The sequence below is a fragment of the Daphnia carinata genome, chromosome 4 (genome assembly GCF_022539665.2).
Source record: "Daphnia carinata strain CSIRO-1 chromosome 4, CSIRO_AGI_Dcar_HiC_V3, whole genome shotgun sequence".
In the NCBI taxonomy this organism is placed as follows: Eukaryota; Metazoa; Arthropoda; class Branchiopoda; order Diplostraca; family Daphniidae; genus Daphnia; species Daphnia carinata.
In genome coordinates, this window is record NC_081334.1 from 6942022 (window position 1) to 6960312 (window position 18291).

Genomic DNA, 18291 nt, shown 5'->3' on the forward strand with positions numbered 1-18291 from the left:
ATAATCACCAGTTGTTATGTCCCCGTGATACAATCCGCTGGATTGTGATCGGCCCCCTCATCGTTCCCCCAAACCTCAATGCGAAATCAGTAGGAAAATCTGAAATGATTTTTTTTTATCCAATCTAATTATTCAACTAGAGAAAACATAGAAATCGACACCTTTTAATTCCCCCCCCAAAAAATGTAGCGGTCAGTAACTGCATCCAATAAAAGAGGCGTTGTCGGGATTATTTATGCAGGTGACGTCCATAGCGTAAAAGATTAGATGAACAGTGAGGCAAATAACACACCAAAGCCTTCCAGTTCATCCGAGCTGGAATGGTGTCGATCTTTTATGTGCGTTGCGTGTAAACAAGGACTTTTCACGCTGTTATGCACCCTACTACATTTGCGGCATTTGTTGTCTCCATTCTCTGTTTGACTTCCCATTCACAATCTTTTGTTTTTCAAAAAAAACTTTCTCTTAGTTGGGAGTTACAATAACAAAAAAAAAAGGGGGGGGGGCTTTAAATTTATTTGGCATTTAAAAGACCCTAATGGGACACCGTGCCCTTTAATCTTTTTTTTTCCCCTTTCGCGATTCCCATATTTGAGCTTCTTCAGCGCCCAGCAAAGTAACAACCGATTCACAGCTGCCGGCGTGATCGTTTTGACAAAGCCGTTCATCATTCCCTGGAGCGCCAGCCAGAGAATATAGTCGATCTTTTCTCTTCGTTGTACAGGAAAATGCGCGGAAGTTGGGGATTTCGAAAATTGCAAACTGCCGCTCTGAAAGTGTCCACTTATTTGAACTGTGAGCGGTCTCATGCTTGTGGGTAGAGGGGTTTCTCCATCACATTGATTGATGTGGACACAGCTCTAGCTCGCCAACTCCCACCTCGTTCGGAAATGATTGTGCTGGGTGAGAGCTGCTGATCCGTAGATGGCCGACAAGCAAAATCTGTTGACCTTGCGTCTTCGTGTGAATAAAAAAAAAAGGGGGGGGGGACCGTATACCGTTCTTGAACCCTACGTAGCCGTCCCCATTTTTTGTAGTTTGAATGCGTGGACACGTCCCATGTAGATTTGGAGTAGCTCTCTCTCTGCGCCCCAAAATAGGGAAATGGTTTTATTAGCAATTCGAATGAGAAGCGAACGAATAAGAGCGGTCAACGCGATTCGATTATTTTTGCCTGGGGCTCGGGATACTTTGTAAAAAAAAAAAAAAAAAAAGATGTAATTTATTTCACACAATGACGAGTTACATGCTGATGCCTAATTGAACCCAGTCCTTAGATAAGGACACTCCCCTCTATAAAGTATTGTGTGTAGCAAGGATCTCGTTGCTATGACGCCATAAGAGCAATAGTTCAAGTTTCTCCATCGCTAATTGAACCCGAGAGAAATCAGAGGTGAACTGACAGGTCGGAGAGGTTTCTCTACGTCGGATTGTGATGATCAGAATCGTGTGATCATTGCCGTGAGAAGAAGGGAAAGCACATGTGTATCGTTCATCAGCACACAATGGAAAAGCGCACAGCTCTTTTTTGTTCCTCCTCCGATCGGACCATTCGTCAGCTAAAAAAGATCGGACGATTCGTAGACGAAGAGAAAGAAAAATACTCTCTAATGCTTGAGGGTGGTGTGGTAATCTGTTAGTTTGTTATCACTGATGGCGCGTACTTGTCCGTATTTAAAAGCTTCCGTTACTCATCCTCTGATCGACGCGCCCGCTCTCCTTTGGAATGATGACGCCCATCGGCCGTCTTTCTTTTTTTTTTTTTTTTTTTATCACGAAAAAAAAAAAAGGGAATAGGTGGACCGTCATTCCTTAGCGTAGCTAGGACGGAAGGTATCCTTCATCCGCACTTCATACTCGTGACGTGCATGGGCTCTTGATTCCCATTAGTCCGCGTCAATGTCGGCCAACTGCCACTTGCTCCAACAGTTGTACGAGGTTTTCTTACGGATCGATCGGCCATTGGCAGTCAAGTGGTACGTTACTAGAAACACAGTTTTACAAGTAGATAGACAACACAGCGGGCGGAAATACAGATGGGCCCCTCCCCGTGCAGTCTCGCCAGCAAGTTCAATCATTTCTGCAATTGTCCTGAAAGTTGGCTTTTAGAGAGGGGGGGGGGGGGACTACGCCAAAACTCGCTCGATGGCAAAGAGGTTTGGATAGAGCAATCAAGCGATGGTTTGTGATGTTGGATGCTGACTTCTATTTCGTGTACTAAACAGCTGGGGCTTTCGTTTATACCCTTGTTTGCATGTTGTGCGGGCCTGACCTGGAATTTTTGCTGTCCAACTACATTAACATTAGCAATCACTTAAATTTTCTGGCGGCTGAAAAGGAAAGGAAAAAAAATGGAAGTATAAAAGTCACGCTATTGTCGTTGAGAGATTTAAAGGCTTACACAACGATTGGACGTGTCTCGCAAGTCGCGTTCAAAAAGCCCAGGTGTTGGTGCGGTTGTTAAGGGCACCAGAAAGCGATCAACTGGTTCGCCACACCTGCGAATTTGCAATGGGATACTAACACGACACTTTTGCGCAGTTCTCTTCAAAACTGTCGTTTGTGCTTTTTTTGTGTGTGTGTGATTTGTTTTCCTTTTCATCTAAATGGATATCCGATAGATTTCAAGCGAGAAAACTGATTAGAATTAAAGCGGAGGATCAGCTGTTTTATAAGAACAAAGTTACAGTTTGCCAAGTTTTCTCTTTTTTCAGTTGTATTTCTTATTAGATTACAGTTCCCTTTTTTTTTCTTCCCTTCTCTTTCCGAGAAAAAAAACGCAGAGATCAAGTGAAATCTGCTCGACACGAGTCTCTCGCCACGTACTTGACCATGCAGTTGAGCGCGGCGACTTAACGCTACCTTTGGGAAATCCCGGACTTTTTCTTTTTCCCATTTCTTTTTTTTTTGTATTTGAAAAGTCCCACGTAGGACTTGCACCGGCCTTGGGGGTTCTTTGGTCAACCTCAGCCTTCGAGTAGAGCGCTGGATGTGCTGCTGGAATCTGTTGAACCACCTACACTCTGGTAGATCAATGGCGGTCGTGAATCCTCTCACGTGAAGGGGAAGAAAAAGAAAAAAAAAAGATCTCTTACCTCGTCGACATTTGATAGTAGCGCTTCTTTGCTGCTTTTTTTCTATTGACTTTGATCATCGTTTTCAATCAGACCCTCCTCTGCCTTACGCGGAGTTTTCGTTCGGAGGGTGAGACACATCTCGTCAGGCATCACATCTCTTTAGCCGTGAAAAACACATACGGATGTAACCGAATTCCGGTCTGATGGAGCGGTAAATGATGTCTTCATTTAAGTTTGCTCCCACCCCTCTCTCAAACCCTTTTCTAAAGTTCAATCTGCTAATCAGGCAAACGTTAGACACTTGAACGAAAATTCCATTAAATGGAAATGATAATTTTAGAATTTTACGACTCGCAATTGGCGCCATCTACCAGCCAACGTTTCATTTCCTGCCTTAATTTATTCACCCCCATCAAGAATGTTATATATTTTTTTTTTTGTTATCTCGGGGCCTCATCATTTTGCGCTATACATTTTTCTTCATGAAAGAGTTTTAAAAATAAATCAAATAGAACGTCGCGCTATAAATTCACCGTGTGCGCGCACGTCTGTGGATTATTGGCGGGAAATTATTCCGGTAACATTTTGTACAGCTGCGCCGCGCCGGCCCGCGTTTCGCCCGCATCCTACGATCTTGAGCGGGAGGGGGGTACTTGTATTTGGAGCGGGAACAACCAACTTGTATATTACACGAGACTACCGTTCGCATATGAGTTTGTATAGTAGCAACCTTCTGGTAGGACGCATCCCGGCTTCTTCATTTTCTTTCCACCCCGTCTGTCTTTTGTTTCAACTAACAACATTGACCTCAGTCTTCAACTGTTTCGATTACGCAAAAAAAAAAAAAAAAACCTTCTGGGAGATGCGTGTCATTTCTCTCAAAGTGATTTACAAGCCGTGGCTCGTTACGGACTTGATTCAGTGTTACGCATTCTGAAGAACTTCGCAAGATTTGCACAAAGTTTCGCTACAATTGAAAATGATGTCAACGGATCATCACCGTCTCATCTTATTCTTCTCCGTCATCATCATTAGCACCTGTCAAGGTAAGCATGTTTTGTTTTACCTTTTCTCCTAGTCTAGGATTTCATTTATGTTTGCAATGAAAAAAGTTGATCCCCGCCCATGCGAAAGTTACAAGCAGAGCAAGAGGGATGGGCAAACTCTATTTTGCTGGCCACAATCTTTTGTCCATCCACCAGGGGGTGATGAAGCCTGAAAAAGTTGATCCACATAGGATTTGACATTTTATTTTTGTGGGGGGGGGGGGTGACTGGGAGCACAAAAATGGGCGGAACTAACGTGATTTCAAAGTACGTGTGGATTTCTAGAACAGCTTTATTGTCTTTTACGTCCGTGGAATTGATTCTATTTTCATCGAATACGTAACTTAGATCTCTGAGTAAGTAGAGCTCTATCGCAGGTTTTTGAATATTTTGCCGTCGTTCGTTATTAGCAATCCCTAGCACGTATGGTAAATGTAAAAGTAGTGTCTAAAACTTCTTGACAGCAGATGGCGACCGGAATTGATTGAAAAGCTTTTTCCGTTTTCACAGGTTCTCGGCACCATTCGCGAACGACGACGAATCAGCAACAGCCCGCGATCGAAGACGACGGCCATCAGGACGCCCTTGACAATAGTAAGCCATTTGACGGTATATTCACTTTGATGGAGAGGAAAGTGTGCCACCTGCGCTGTCAATAATGTTTTAAAAAAGGATAAAGAAGAATGATGACAGTTTGTTTTGTTAATCTGAGAAGCCAGAGAACATTTGCAAAACGATAAGAAATGAGGCGTGTAGCTGGGAAACATCTTGGTGAAGCAAACATGGGCATTTCCGAATGGTTTCACTTTCAATTGTTATTGATTTTATTATATTATATATTCTTCTTTCTTTTTCCTATACTCTTTTCGCCCTTATCCCATCGCGTCTTTCTCCGCGTTTGAACGAGGGCGCTATTGGAATGTATTGCTATCGTAGTCTCTGTAGTTTAATAACTCTTGGAAAGCCAACAGGATGCAAAAGAATAAGTCGGGCTAGGCTTCTATATTATTATCAAGAGTATTATTGTTATTGTTATTTGACTTCAATACTTGAAAATATGTTTTATTTTTATTTTACCCAATAGCTCAAAGTCAATCCGGTATGAAAAGTTTTAGATTTTACTTTTTTATTATTTGATTTTTATTTTCGTGTTTGGCATTCCATTTGATCGAGGCAGCAGCTTAGATACACCGGAAACAGCGATGAAAGAAAAAGAAAAGAAAAAAAAAATCAATAGATTTGAAATGTAAAAAGATAAATGGTTTCAACAGCCTGCCGTACCAGTTTTTCTTCATCCACCCCTCTCTCCCCCTTTTTTTTTCTATGAAGTTGAAGAGAAAAAAAAAATCCGAAGAGCAAATATCATTGACGGACGGAGCTCGTGAGAACAACAATAAATAAGAGAACACAAAAAAAAGGCTGGATTAAAAAAGAATGATGAGACGAAAATGATTTGAGAAACAGAAATGAGTTGCCATCGTTGTCCAGGCTCTTCCAACAGAACAAGGCAGGAGACCCAAATAAACAATAGATGTGGATATGGGAGGAATCGAACAATTGAGTTGGCCTTAAAAGTCATGAGATTGGCGAGTCCCTCGTATTTATTACTCTATTTTTCATTCTCTCATGTCTATTTATTCGACTTGCGTCCCCTACTTTTCTCATTTCTTGGCGCACACTTCAATAACAAAATCACTCTGTAGTCCATCTCTTATTCGCTACAACTACTCGCATTACGAGTACCAGTAGGTAATATTCTATATAAGTTCATTGCTTTGCCTATCCGCTTGCTCGATCACAAAGTAATTCGATGGATGCTTCCTCTTATACGCCGGAGTGTGGAAGCGATAGATGCATGTCCGGTATTCTTTGAGAAAAAAAACAAACAAAAATTTATCCGCTTATTTATTTACTTATTTTTATGGGGTATATATCAACGATGTGCCGTTAAGTCACAATCTTCTTCTTTTTTTCCGATCTTAAATTTATGGATTATCAACTTGTGAAATACTCATTGATCATTCTTTTATTTGGATTCGCAGGACTGTGGACTTCGAAGCAACTCAACGACGACGAATATTCGTATCCAATTGGTGGCCACGATTTTGGTAAGTTATCCATTTTCGGATTGTTATGTTAACTTCTTAAGATGTCATCCAAAACTGCAGATTTAACGATGTCGACACCTGCATGCTAATGTGCCAGATGTCTCACGAAATTACAACCCGTAATTCGAAAGATGGCCATTGTAGCTTTAATATTCGATTGAAAGACACTTGATTAGTGCTTGCAATCGAATTATTTTTCTTTTTTTTTTATTAAGGTTTGATTTATTGATCTGAAAATAATTTCTTTTCCTTTTTTTTTCAATGTCTGCAATTCCTTGATAGTTCTGCCACGATTTGCCGAGTCTGTTAATAATGTTACGGTGGTAGCCGGGCGCGATGCCACGTTGCACTGCGTCGTTGACAATCTCCAAAAATTCAAGGTATTAAAACAATTGTTATAGCCAATTTCGGGCGAAATGTAATCGTTCATCACCAATAACTTTTAACGATTTGATCAAATGCGAGTTTTTACTACTGCGCATTTCTTTCCTTGACGCGACGATCGAAAGTAACTAAACAAGTTTTGAACAGGCGCGTCTTTGACTCAGATGCTCCCTCCTTTTTTATTAAATTTTATTTTTTTTTGTTTTATTCTTCAAATCTTCCACATGGGTTCATTTGGAATGCGTGGTTCGACGCTGTCGGTGACATACGCGTTGACAGTTCCTATTAGACCAACATGTAGGTGCGCGCGATGGCGGTGGTCTTCCGTTGGCTTAATTGCTCGTCTTTATTAGAGAGCCGGAGACGCAACGACAGCTGACGCTCACGTTCGACCATTACAAATCTTTCCAGTCGGACTAACCCTGCTAATTATTGTCTTCCGTTTTCTGAAACCAGCGGCAAGCATCAGCCTAGTCATGCGTATATTGCATACACAATGTGATGCATCTAGAAAAGCGAGCGGGCGTAAAAGACAACAGACGAAATGTCACCGAACTCTATATTCTTACTCGCTCTACTCCTCATTTTATCCTTTTTTTTCGGTATTAGAATATCTGTACACTAAGACGGGCAAAGATCTTGCGCGTCTTTTTCTCATCCAAATGAATCCGACAGCCACATGAGTGCCATACGGCGCAGGTTGGCCTCGTTTTTTTTTTCTAATCTCGGGACTTGTGCGGGACAGACTGGACGCATCTACTCAGTTATGCGCCGCCAGCGTAAAATGGAAATCTTCATCCATAGCCTTGTAAATATAGAATAGAAGTACAGCGGTGGGAATTCTTTCATTTCTCTGATGATCCTAGCTGTATTACCCACTACCCCTACGGATCTTAGGTACACAGTCGAATGAGTTCTGATGATCAGAAAACGAACCTTCTTTTCTTCTCATTTTCTCTGTGTTTTTTTTTTATGCCTGCGAGTGGAATAACCTGCGCGACTAATCCGCCCACTGGATGTGTTTTTATTCCATTCAGGAAAGGATGGTTCGTACATAACAAAACAAAAACATGCGGGGGGGAAATAGACGAGAATGTAATGATGTATCCATTGCGAAATGCATCAGGTCTACCGGAGCGTGAAGTGCATTTACGGATTATATCCGTCGTTTTCTCTTTGTGTCTTGACCAGTTTTTTTTTTTTACGTGGATAACTCGATGTCGGCTTGTTTATCTTTGACGGGGGTGTAGGTGGCATGGGTGCGAGTGGACACCCACTCTATACTGACCATCCACAACAAAGTCATCACAAGGAATTACAGGATAGGACTGGCGCAAGCAGATGGTCGCAATTGGGACTTGAAGATCAGCAACGTCGCCGAATCCGATAGAGGATTCTACATGTGCCAGGTATTATTGTGATTCGAATTCAAAGAGATTGTCATTCTTTTAGCATCACATATAGATCAACACAGACCCTATGCGCTACCAAGAAGCCTACGTCGAAGTAGTCGGTATCTTTTACGTTTTCCCCGTTTTCTTTTTAAATTTGTTTTTCAGTTATTCAACGGTATGTACGTTATGTTTGTTTTTTTAGTGCCTCCGGATATCATCGATAGTGAATCAAGCACGGATACGATAGTCCGTGAAGGATCTAACGTATCGCTGACGTGCGCAGCCAGTGGCCATCCGCAGCCCCACATTTTGTGGAGGCGTGAGGATGGCGCTTCCATCACCAGAGGCAAACTAAAGTGTAATAAATTTGGCATATCTTTTTAATGCTTTTTTTTTTTTTATTAAAAATTGATTTTTATTTCATTTTATGGTTCGTGTTGGAATGTGTAGCCAACTCTTTTGATGGCGAGGTCCTAGGTTTGCCGCGCGTTTCCCGGCTTCACATTGGAGCTTATCTGTGCATTGCTTCCAATGGTGTACCGCCATCGGTTTCAAAGCGCATAGTCCTCAATGTTCAATGTAAATACGCGCCTTTTTTTCATTTGCATTGATTTGAAATTATTTTCCTCTGTTATCGTCTATTTTGTTTTTGCGGTAACAGTTGCCCCAGTTTTGTGGATTCCCAATCAACTGGAAGGCACTGTTGTTGGACAGCAAGTCTCACTTGTCTGCCAGATTGAAGCCTTCCCAATACCGATCGTTTACTGGACCACGGAAAACGGAGAAATCATCATAGATAGTACGAAAGACGTTATAAGTCCTATTTTTCTGGTCAATGTGATTCTATAATCCACTTTCTTGTCCGTTTTATTCAACAGATTCTCGTTTCACGATGACGGTGACGCTGGAAAACGAATATAAAATGACCATGACTCTGAATATCCGCAATTTATCTACCGAATTTTTCGGCGGATATCGATGTATAGTGCGCAATTCACTAGGAGAAACGGACGGCATGATCCGGCTATATGGTAACCAGACAACAAGAGAATTGTTTTATCTATTGTTTTGGACCCTTCCATCCCATGGTAGATCCACCATTTATAGGGGCAGACCTCTCTGTGTAATCTAGACGCTATCGCATCTGGTTAGCATATCGATCGGGACGACATATTTCCGTACTATGACGTGCTGGAGATGAACATCTGCTTGAGGCGCAATCCGAAACAGCGCTGTGAAGTTCTCTTAAAGACCTACTCCAGTACGTGAGCGGTTTGACGGAACTATAGACGACAGACCTGCAGTTGATAGGATTCTGAAGGACACGTCCGGCTTTTCAATAAAATTATCCGCGGTTAGGTGAAACAGAACTATCTCGATGCCAGTTTGGTGTTTCAGACTCAATGGCAATTGGATTTCAGCTCTTTTTTCAGCATTCGTTTTAAAACTCGACAATTTTGATTGGTAGAATTTTCGATTGAATGGAATTTTATCGTATTTACAGAAGTTCCGGCTGTTCCGCGCTCGTCCGTCGATTTAGACCCTCCCTATGATTCGGAAATGGATGACTCACAATCGGACAATGCCCAGCTCAAACTTCGCGGTAAGTTTCGTCTAATACGGTCTTCGTCAGACAGCCGCAAACGGCCAGTCGTTATCCTTGTCACATAATAGAGAACACAACGTGTCCCTACGTGGAATGTTGTCCGCTTTTTATGCATACGACAAATAACATATTTTCTTACGCACATCTATTGTCAGAGAAGAACAACCAACCATCGGGAAGCAACGGACACGAAGCCGGAAGCGTTGGTGGAAGCATTAAAGCTATCATAGAATCTACGCGGATAGGATCAGTCTCCGTTGGCCAGCCAACTGACAAGTCGCGCAACAATGGATCAGCATCGCCAAACTCCTCGGGCGTCGGGTTATTATTCCCATTTGCGACTCATTGTCTGGCCGTTGTTGTTGCGATTGTTGTTGTGCTGCACCGCACACTCCAAATGTGGGCATGACAATAAGTCTTGTCCGGTCTTTTCTCTCCAGGCCATTTATTCGTATGTCAATACTATAACCTCTCCTCGTTTTTCGTTCTAAAACCCCCTCGAGTTTGTTTTGCATACTGCACCGCCGTTTACTACTGCATCTAATTAGCAATAACAATACCCTATTCTCGCTTTTCCGCCTTCAATTGGCTCCAATCTTCACCGGATATTATTCTGCCCCCCTAGTTTTCTCGACTACCTGAAATACTGCAATACGTTGTGAATTGTTCTTTAAAAGCGCGTGCTGTACGCTTGTATCATAGTAAAATAAACAGAACAAAGACGTTGGTGGTCACTGGAAAGCCCACAGAGAGCTCAAATCGAGCGGAGAGGAGGCTTCTATTAGAAAGATTATTTTCCTAACACTTGGTCGCAAGCTTACTACTGCAAGTTAACAGCCAAGTCAAATCCTTTTACGCTGTCTGGTAAATTTTCGGTTTTTTACTTAAAAGAAACATGAAATAGTTCATAAAGGGGAATTACTTTATTATTACGTTACTAGAAAAATGTATATGATTTTCGTTGACTTTGAGATGTGGTTTTTTGCACATTTTGTCAAAAGTGGCTACCCCTTATTCATGTTTGGCCAATTCAGATTAAACTTTGAAATATTTGACTTCGATTCAGAATTCCACGAAAATTACAAAAATTAAGTTTGTTTTCCATTGGCACCATAGTTTTTTAAAAATATATATAAGTGTAAAACAAGAAAATAAAATGCGGATATGGCCACATTACTCGTGGCGTTCGTTGCGGGCTTTTGGAGAATTTTCTTATGTCCTGTTCTCAGCTGACCATTTCTGTTTATCAGTTATCTCAGGAAAAAAACAAACAGGTAATGGTTGAACAACAGTGTTGTGAATCTAATCAGGAGATTGTAAAATTTACTAAATTTTTTACTATTTAATGTATAAGAAATGTTTAAATATTAAGAATTCTCAGTAAAGACAAATTCAGCCGATTTACAAGTTTTAGTTAAAATTAAGGCAGATATGGGCCACATTATTCTTTGAAGTGTTGCTCCTTTATAGTGTCTGATTCTGTGAATTGCAAAACAGTACGTGGAAAATGAAATATCTCGTGAAGCGAGAAAAAACCCTGCAGGCTCCATTCTAAAGAGTTTCAATATGCCTGGTCATCAATGAAATGCTCTTCCCTTTCAACCAATAACCTGTCACATACCTGACGGATAATAACATTGTTGGCAACTCATATATCGGAAACATAAAAAGTAACTAAAGCCTTTTGATACATCAAATTGCAAAGCAATAACTTTCATCATGTTTATTACTTAGATGCCAATCTGAAAGTACACTAATGTTGTGAATAATTTGCACTGCTGGACCGAGCATAATAACAATTATGGAAACACATCACATAACAGAAACTATATCAGTGGTATAAAATGACAAAATTATAAGTGTGCATTTGCGTACACAGATGCTTTTAGCTTTTACTCAACAATATCTTTACTTATTTTCTAGTAAAACTGGCAAATGAAGTAAAGAAATCTGAGTCAGTCTCTACATGCCTTAAAGTATGGGGCTTCCTGCTGTGGCCTTAGGACAAACTACTGCTGCAAAGGAAGATACTTCCATGACTGTGAATTGTTGAGCTACCTGCCGTCCTTATATACGCAACGGCATATTTACTGTATGTTTCACATTCTACCTTGACCTTTTGCAGTGATCTCGACTAGAAGAATGACCTTAGGCAATTCTATTACAGAGAATAAAATATCCTCTGGCTCTTTGATTGTAGATCTGCCGCGTTTAGTGCTTTTATGGTGTTTCAGGCCTTGGAACGTGGATTTGAAATTCACATGCTAGGCACCTTTCGTAATTTTTGGATATACCGATCACACACCATCACAGCTGAGTATTAACATTTGTTTTTTTCTCTTTGCTGGTTTAATCTAGTCGTACATGGTAATTATACCGATATCTATGGCCCAACTAGGCGATCCACAAATGGACTTTCTGTAAGTGTTCCCTAAGTATGAGACGGGATATGGGAATCCGTTTATTTTTTAAATGGCTACGCTGACGAAAAACTAATCCATTTTTGAAAATCAGCGTTCAATTCTGTATAAAATGTATGATTTTCGTTGAATTCCACGAGGTGTCGTTTTGGGGGAATTTTGACAAAAGTGAGAGGGGTTATAGGCTATAACCCCTTTCAAAAATGAAAAGTGGAAAGGCTATAACTTATAGCCTTTCCACTTTTAATTTTTGACAAAATTCTAGATATAATTAAAAATAAAGGGTGTCGATTCAGAATTCAACGAAAATTACGAAAATTAAGTTTATTTTTTCATTGGGACCATAGTTTTTTGTAAAATGTTAAATGTAAAAAAATAGAAGAGAAAAATAAAATATGGCGAACTGTTTTAACCCCCCCCCCCCCCCCCCCCCAAAAAAAAAAAAAAAAAAAAATATCGGCTACCTATGAAAATATCGGTAAAACACCCGACTTAGTCGGGCTTAAAGTTTTTTTCGGCTGCATCGCGCTAGCGCTGTAGCATACTGGCGCGCTAGCATTGCGTCAAATATTCGATTTATTTAAAAAACGATCAATTTAGAGATAAAAATAGCAATTTTACTGGTATCAGCATTAAATTTTGAGTATATCTTGTGATATTCAATCAATTCCGATGAGTGTCAGTTCTTGAAGAAAAAAATTGTAAGCCCGACGAAATTTGGTCGGGCTTATTTGGTCAGGCTTATGGCAATCCGTTTTACTATAAAAAAAAAAAAAAGGCGGAAAAAAAAAAAAAATCGCACTTTTTTCTTTTTTCCGACACGTAGCCATCTACCGCTCAGACTCGTTATTACTGGCGTAGGCGATTTCAGTCCATTGGATTCCATTCGCAGTTAGCTCATTAACGTGTATGGAGAATAACGCGTGGCTGGAGGAACAATTGAAAAATGCATAAGATAATAAAACAAAAAAATCGTAAGTATAAACATTATTATATTGTTTTTGAATTATTAATTATTGTTTATTAGATCAAATTATGGACCTGCAGGCTCAATTATTGCAACAGCACAAAATATTAGATAACAGCAAAGCTAAGGATGGTAAGGCCTAATACATAATGATTCTATTTATTTGCTTTTATTCATTTGTGTTTTGTAGCTCAAAGTTTGAGTCTACAAGCTCAGCTAGGGGAAAAGAACAAATTGGAATGGAACAGTTTCCAAACAGTGAAGGAGGTTTTTCCAAACTCAAACCTAACTGAACATGAGGATGAATTGGCATTAGGCGAACACATTCAGGTACATAAACTTTTCAAATAAGAATTCAAAATAAGTATAGAATTTTAACAAACAATTATTTATTGTTTAGATATTCAGTCTACCACCTGACAGTGTGTTAAATTTAAATTCTGTTAGTGCTGCACAAAAAGAATGGTTAGTAATAAGCCCATGCAGTGAAGGAAGTGAACAATTGTGGGACCGTATTTGGGCCGAAAATGGGTGTGGTACGGAAACCAAGATATGGCACAAGTTCAACATGAAACATGGATTAGGTACTTTTCGGTTTTATGTCTATTGAAAAAGTATTTTTAATGCTATTATTTTGCATTCACAGAATTTAATGGGGGATCAAATCAAGTCTGGAAGTGTTACAGGATGGAAGAGTCAGCCTACAGATGAAAAAACACAGAGTGCATTACCATTAAGGTATGAGGTAAATTAATAGAGTAATGCAAATTGCTTAATGAGAAGTACCATCTTGTGTTAATGAATCCAGTACAACAGCAATCCTTTATAGTTCTGTCACAGCTAGAAGCCTCAAATAATTCTGCTTCTCTGTCTAAAGAACAACTTGTCCTTTACGTTCAGAGTGTTGGGGAAACTGGGTACTTAAATGGCCCTAAAGATGTTATAATTTTGCTGCCATTGCAGAGATGAACATCATACATGGACTCTTTAGGTATGAAACCTCCTCCTTTTTGCCAACCAGGTCTAATCTACCAAAAAAAATTTTATCCAATAGGAAAGGATTTTCATGTACTGGGAACACAACTATCAACAATGCAACATTGTACAGATGCTAGTTTATCATTCAAGAGCCTTATACAATGATGTTAATCTGCAATTTGTATGTCCTTCCCCCAGCTTCCACCAGAAGTTGAATCTATGAGTCATGTAAGTTCCATGATCAACAATTGATGTGTTTAACTGTGTTGTTTTTCTTTTCTCAATATAGGTTAATAGTAACATTGGATCTGAAAAGATTCTTGGTTGGGGCAAGACACTGAATAAATTGTATTGATTGGATGGATGACATGACATTTCTATACTTAATTCGGATTCCCCAGACGGTATTTGATATTAAAAAAATTGAAGTGCATATCTGGGCTCCCTTCTTTTCTGAAGCCCCGTTTCCCCTTGACTCATAATAAGCCCGTAGGGGGTCATGCCCCTACTGTACGGTATATATAAAAACAACATATACCGAGGTTTGGAGGGCTCTGGCCGGAAAGGGGACGTGGGGTGCCGCTTCGTCCGATGATGTGTTCACGGAGGGTGACGTGGCTGCCCACAAATCCGAACTAAAGGTTAATCGCTCCTGTAAAAATGTTCCAAATCTTCAGCTCTTCTTCCGGCTTCTCTTAGCCAATCACCGGGTAATCTCCCCGGTGGGTCAACAAGGCAGTGTCTCCCCCTGCCTGGGTTGACGGCAACTTTTGAAAGGGCTATTGTGCCTTTTTAAAGTTGCAAAAATAATTGTAATGTGCAGAGAATTGTCAATAAATTTTTTTTTATAAAATGTTTTTTGCAAAATTTTTTTCTTTCATTGTCTGTGTTCACACATTACATTTATCAACTTTTTTTTTATTTAGCTTTCTCAATTCACCGTTATTGTTTATGCCACCTTTGATGTTAAGCATTGTTTCCATTGGTTTATCGTTTATCTGTAAGCATTCAATTATTATATGGATCGAATGGATGTTATATATACCGCGCCGATGCTATACCAATGAGCCATGAATCACATGATGTCAGGTTAGCTTTTTTCTAGTCACTTGCGGACTTGCATTTACACTTTGAATTAAATTGAAACGTAGATTTTCATACATGTACTAAGGTTTGAACCCAGGGTAACTGTTACCGCAGCTGAATGCTCTACCACAGAGCTATGAACCTTATGAAAGCTATAAAAAGATAAATATATACTTGTGAAAGACTACATAAACATCCTAGACTATAACATATGATACGCCATAATAGATATAATATGATAGATATATCTCGTGGCTCAATGTTAGAGCATCGGCGTTGCACGCTGAATGTCTGTGGATCGATTCCCATACCAGTAAAACAATATATAAGTATAAAATTACTTAAGAAAATATACAGGTATTACACGTTGTTCCTTGTCTAAGTTCAAGAATTCAAAAAGTGTAATAAATACTAATTGGACTAACAGATAAGCGATACAACGGTGGCAAAAACCATAAAAATGAATTGAGCAAGCTAAATAAAAAAAAAAGTTGATAAATGTAATGTGTGAACAAAGCGAACACAGACAATGAAAAAAAATTTTGCAAAAACATTTTATAAAAAAAAATTTATTGACAATTCTCTGCACATTACAATTATTTTGCAACTTTAAAAAGGCACAATAGCCCTTTCAAAAGTTGCCGTCAACCCAGGCAGGGGGAGACACTGCCTTGTTGACCCACCGGGGAGATTACCCGGTGATTGGCTAAGAGAAGCCGGAAGAAGAGCTGAAGATTTGGAACATTTTTACAGGAGCGATTAACCTTTAGTTCGGATTTGTGGGCAGCCACGTCACCCTCCGTGAACACATCATCGGACGAAGCGGCACCCCACGTCCCCTTTCCGGCCAGAGCCCTCCAAACCTCGGTATATGTTGTTTTTATATATACCGTACAGTAGGGGCATGACCCCCTACGGGCTTATTATGAGTCAAGGGGAAACGGGGCTTCAGAAAAGAAGGGAGCCCAGATATGCACTTCAATTTTTTTAATATCAAATACCGTCTGGGGAATCCGAATTAAGTATAGCAATGTCATGTAATCCATCCAATCAATACAATTTATTCAGTGTCTTGCCCCAACCAAGAATCTTTTCAGATCCAATGTTACTATTAACCTATATTGAGAAAAGAAAAACAACACAGTTAAACACATCAATTGTTGATCATGGAACTTACATGACTCACAGATTCAACTTCTGGTGGAAGCTTGGGAAAGGACATACAAATTGCAGATTAACTTCATTGTATAAGGCTCTTGAATGATAAACTAGCACCTGTAGAATGTTGCATTGTAGATAGTTGTGTTCCCAGTACATGAAAATCCTTTCCTATTGGATAAAATTTTTTTTGGTAGATAAGACCTGGTTGGCAAAAAGGAGGAGAAATTCTTCGTCATAAATTCAAAATTATTTGAAGAAAAATCCTTTCATACCTAAAGAGTCCATGTATGATGTTCATCTCTGCAATAGCAGCAAAATTAAAACATCTTTAGGGCCATTTAAGTACCCAGTTTCCCCAACACTCTGAACGTAAAGGACAAGTTGTTCTTTAGACAGAGAAGCAGAATTATTTGAGGCTTCTAGCTGTGACAGAACTATAAAGGATTGCTGTTGTACTGGATTCATTAACACAAGATGGTACTTCTCATTAAGCAATTTGCATTACTCTATTAATTTACCTCATACCTTAATGGTAATGCACTCTGTGTTTTTTCATCTGTAGGCTGACTCTTCCATCCTGTAACACTTCCAGACTTGATTTGATCCCCCATTAAATTCTGTGAATGCAAAATAATAGCATTAAAAATACTTTTTCAATAGACATAAAACCGAAAAGTACCTAATCCATGTTTCATGTTGAACTTGTGCCATATCTTGGTTTCCGTACCACACCCATTTTCGGCCCAAATACGGTCCCACAATTGTTCACTTCCTTCACTGCATGGGCTTATTACTAACCATTCTTTTTGTGCAGCACTAACAGAATTTAAATTTAACACACTGTCAGGTGGTAGACTGAATATCTAAACAATAAATAATTGTTTGTTAAAATTCTATACTTATTTTGAATTCTTATTTGAAAAGTTTATGTACCTGAATGTGTTCGCCTAATGCCAATTCATCCTCATGTTCAGTTAGGTTTGAGTTTGGAAAAACCTCCTTCACTGTTTGGAAACTGTTCCATTCCAATTTGTTCTTTTCCCCTAGCTGAGCTTGTAGACTCAAACTTTGAGCTACAAAACACAAATGAATAAAAGCAAATAAATAGAATCATTATGTATTAGGCCTTACCATCCTTAGCTTTGCTGTTATCTAATATTTTGTGCTGTTGCAATAATTGAGCCTGCAGGTCCATAATTTGATCTAATAAACAATAATTAATAATTCAAAACAAATATAATAATGTTTATACTTACCATCCTTTTGTTGTATTATCTTATCCATTTTTCAATTGTTCCTCCAGCCACGCGTTATTCTCCATCCACGCTACTGAACTAACTGCGAATGGCATCCAATGGACTGAAATTGCCTACGCCAGTAATAATGAGTCTGAGCGGTAGATGGCTACGTGTCAGAAAAAAAGCAAAAAAGTGCGATTTTTTATTTTTTTTCCGCCATTTTTTTATTTTTTATGTAAAACGGATTGCCATATTGCCATATTTTACACAGAAAAAAAAAAATTCGCCAAAAAAAAAAAAAAAATCACTTTTTGCTTTTTCTGCCACGAGATATATTTAAACATTTTATTATCGCATATCATATGTTATCGTCTAGGATGTTTATGCAGTCTTTCACCTACTAACTACCAGGAACTATATGTTTATCTTTCTTTGCTTTCGTAAGGTTCATAGCTCTGTGGTAGAGGCTATAGCTGAGATACCTATTACCCTGAGTTCAAACCCCAGAAAATGTGTTAAAATAAATGTAGAAGAGTATATTGCAGAATTTCATTTCAGTTTTATTCTAAGTGTAAATGCAAGTCCACAAGTGACTAGAAAAAAGCCAACTTGACATCATATGATTCATGGCTCATTGGTAGAGCATCGGCGCGGTATGCCGAACATCCAGGGTTCGATCACTGGATAATGATAGAATGCTTACAGATAAACGATAAACCAATGGAAACAATGATTACCATCAAAGGTGACAAAAACAAATAAAGCAAAGCAAAAAAAAAAGTTAATAAATGTAATGTGTGAACACAGCTAACACAGACAATGAAAG

General features: G+C 39.3%; 4 protein-coding genes and 1 long non-coding RNA gene across 6 annotated transcripts in view; 4 read left to right on the plus strand and 1 right to left on the minus strand.

Moving 5' to 3' along the window:
* LOC130687640 (transcriptional enhancer factor TEF-1-like) overlaps positions 1-18291 on the plus strand; it is a 79431-nt gene that overhangs the window by 18675 nt on the left and 42465 nt on the right. The window lies entirely within an intron of this gene.
* On the plus strand, positions 1741-10349 carry LOC130687642 (lachesin-like). 2 transcript variants are annotated; one of them, XR_009000203.2, is made up of 12 exons: positions 1741-4123; positions 4634-4717; positions 6166-6231; positions 6514-6611; positions 7866-8024; positions 8080-8128; positions 8212-8367; positions 8460-8588; positions 8671-8808; positions 8888-9368; positions 9514-9612; positions 9771-9795. XR_009000203.2 is itself a non-coding variant. In XM_057510815.2 (12 exons), the coding sequence occupies exons 1-12, from the start codon at positions 4057-4059 to the stop codon at positions 10022-10024; spliced, it is 1452 nt and encodes a 483-aa protein (XP_057366798.1). In that variant the 5' UTR covers positions 2291-4056; the 3' UTR covers positions 10025-10349. The 2 variants fall into 2 exon arrangements, 1 of the variants encoding a protein (XP_057366798.1); XM_057510815.2 differs by having other exon boundaries at positions 2291-4123; positions 8888-9040; positions 9771-10349.
* LOC130687670 (uncharacterized) lies at positions 10893-12413 on the plus strand. Its single transcript, XR_009000206.2, has 4 exons — positions 10893-11285; positions 11350-11452; positions 11539-11932; positions 12014-12413. It is a non-coding gene; the product is annotated as an uncharacterized LOC130687670 (long non-coding RNA).
* On the plus strand, positions 13068-14183 carry LOC130687664 (uncharacterized). Its single transcript, XM_057510840.2, has 6 exons — positions 13068-13134; positions 13193-13332; positions 13403-13586; positions 13649-13740; positions 13811-13993; positions 14057-14183. Exons 1-4 carry the CDS (start codon positions 13071-13073, stop codon positions 13711-13713), a joined length of 453 nt encoding a protein of 150 aa, XP_057366823.1. The 5' UTR covers positions 13068-13070; the 3' UTR covers positions 13714-13740; positions 13811-13993; positions 14057-14183.
* On the minus strand, positions 16235-17580 carry LOC130687662 (uncharacterized). Its single transcript, XM_057510837.2, has 7 exons — positions 17484-17580; positions 17359-17430; positions 17161-17300; positions 16907-17090; positions 16753-16844; positions 16500-16682; positions 16235-16428 (listed from the first exon to the last, which is right to left on the minus strand). The coding sequence occupies exons 1-5, from the start codon at positions 17509-17511 to the stop codon at positions 16780-16782; spliced, it is 489 nt and encodes a 162-aa protein (XP_057366820.1). The 5' UTR covers positions 17512-17580; the 3' UTR covers positions 16235-16428; positions 16500-16682; positions 16753-16779.

Coding starts and splice junctions, on each gene's coding strand:
- LOC130687642 (XM_057510815.2), top strand. CDS start 4,057: ATGATGTCAACGGATCATCACCGTCTCATCTTATTCTTCTCCGTCATC. Junction 8,025..8,079: donor GAGGATTCTACATGTGCCAG/GTATTATTGTGA, acceptor CATCACATATAG/ATCAACACAGACCCTATGCG. Junction 9,613..9,770: donor TGCCCAGCTCAAACTTCGCG/GTAAGTTTCGTC, acceptor ATCTATTGTCAG/AGAAGAACAACCAACCATCG.
- LOC130687664 (XM_057510840.2), top strand. CDS start 13,071: ATGGACCTGCAGGCTCAATTATTGCAACAGCACAAAATATTAGATAAC. Junction 13,135..13,192: donor TAACAGCAAAGCTAAGGATG/GTAAGGCCTAAT, acceptor TGTGTTTTGTAG/CTCAAAGTTTGAGTCTACAA. Junction 13,587..13,648: donor CAACATGAAACATGGATTAG/GTACTTTTCGGT, acceptor TTGCATTCACAG/AATTTAATGGGGGATCAAAT.
- LOC130687662 (XM_057510837.2), bottom strand. CDS start 17,511: ATGGATAAGATAATACAACAAAAGGATG. Junction 17,301..17,358: donor TAACAGCAAAGCTAAGGATG/GTAAGGCCTAAT, acceptor TGTGTTTTGTAG/CTCAAAGTTTGAGTCTACAA. Junction 17,091..17,160: donor CATTAGGCGAACACATTCAG/GTACATAAACTT, acceptor TTTATTGTTTAG/ATATTCAGTCTACCACCTGA.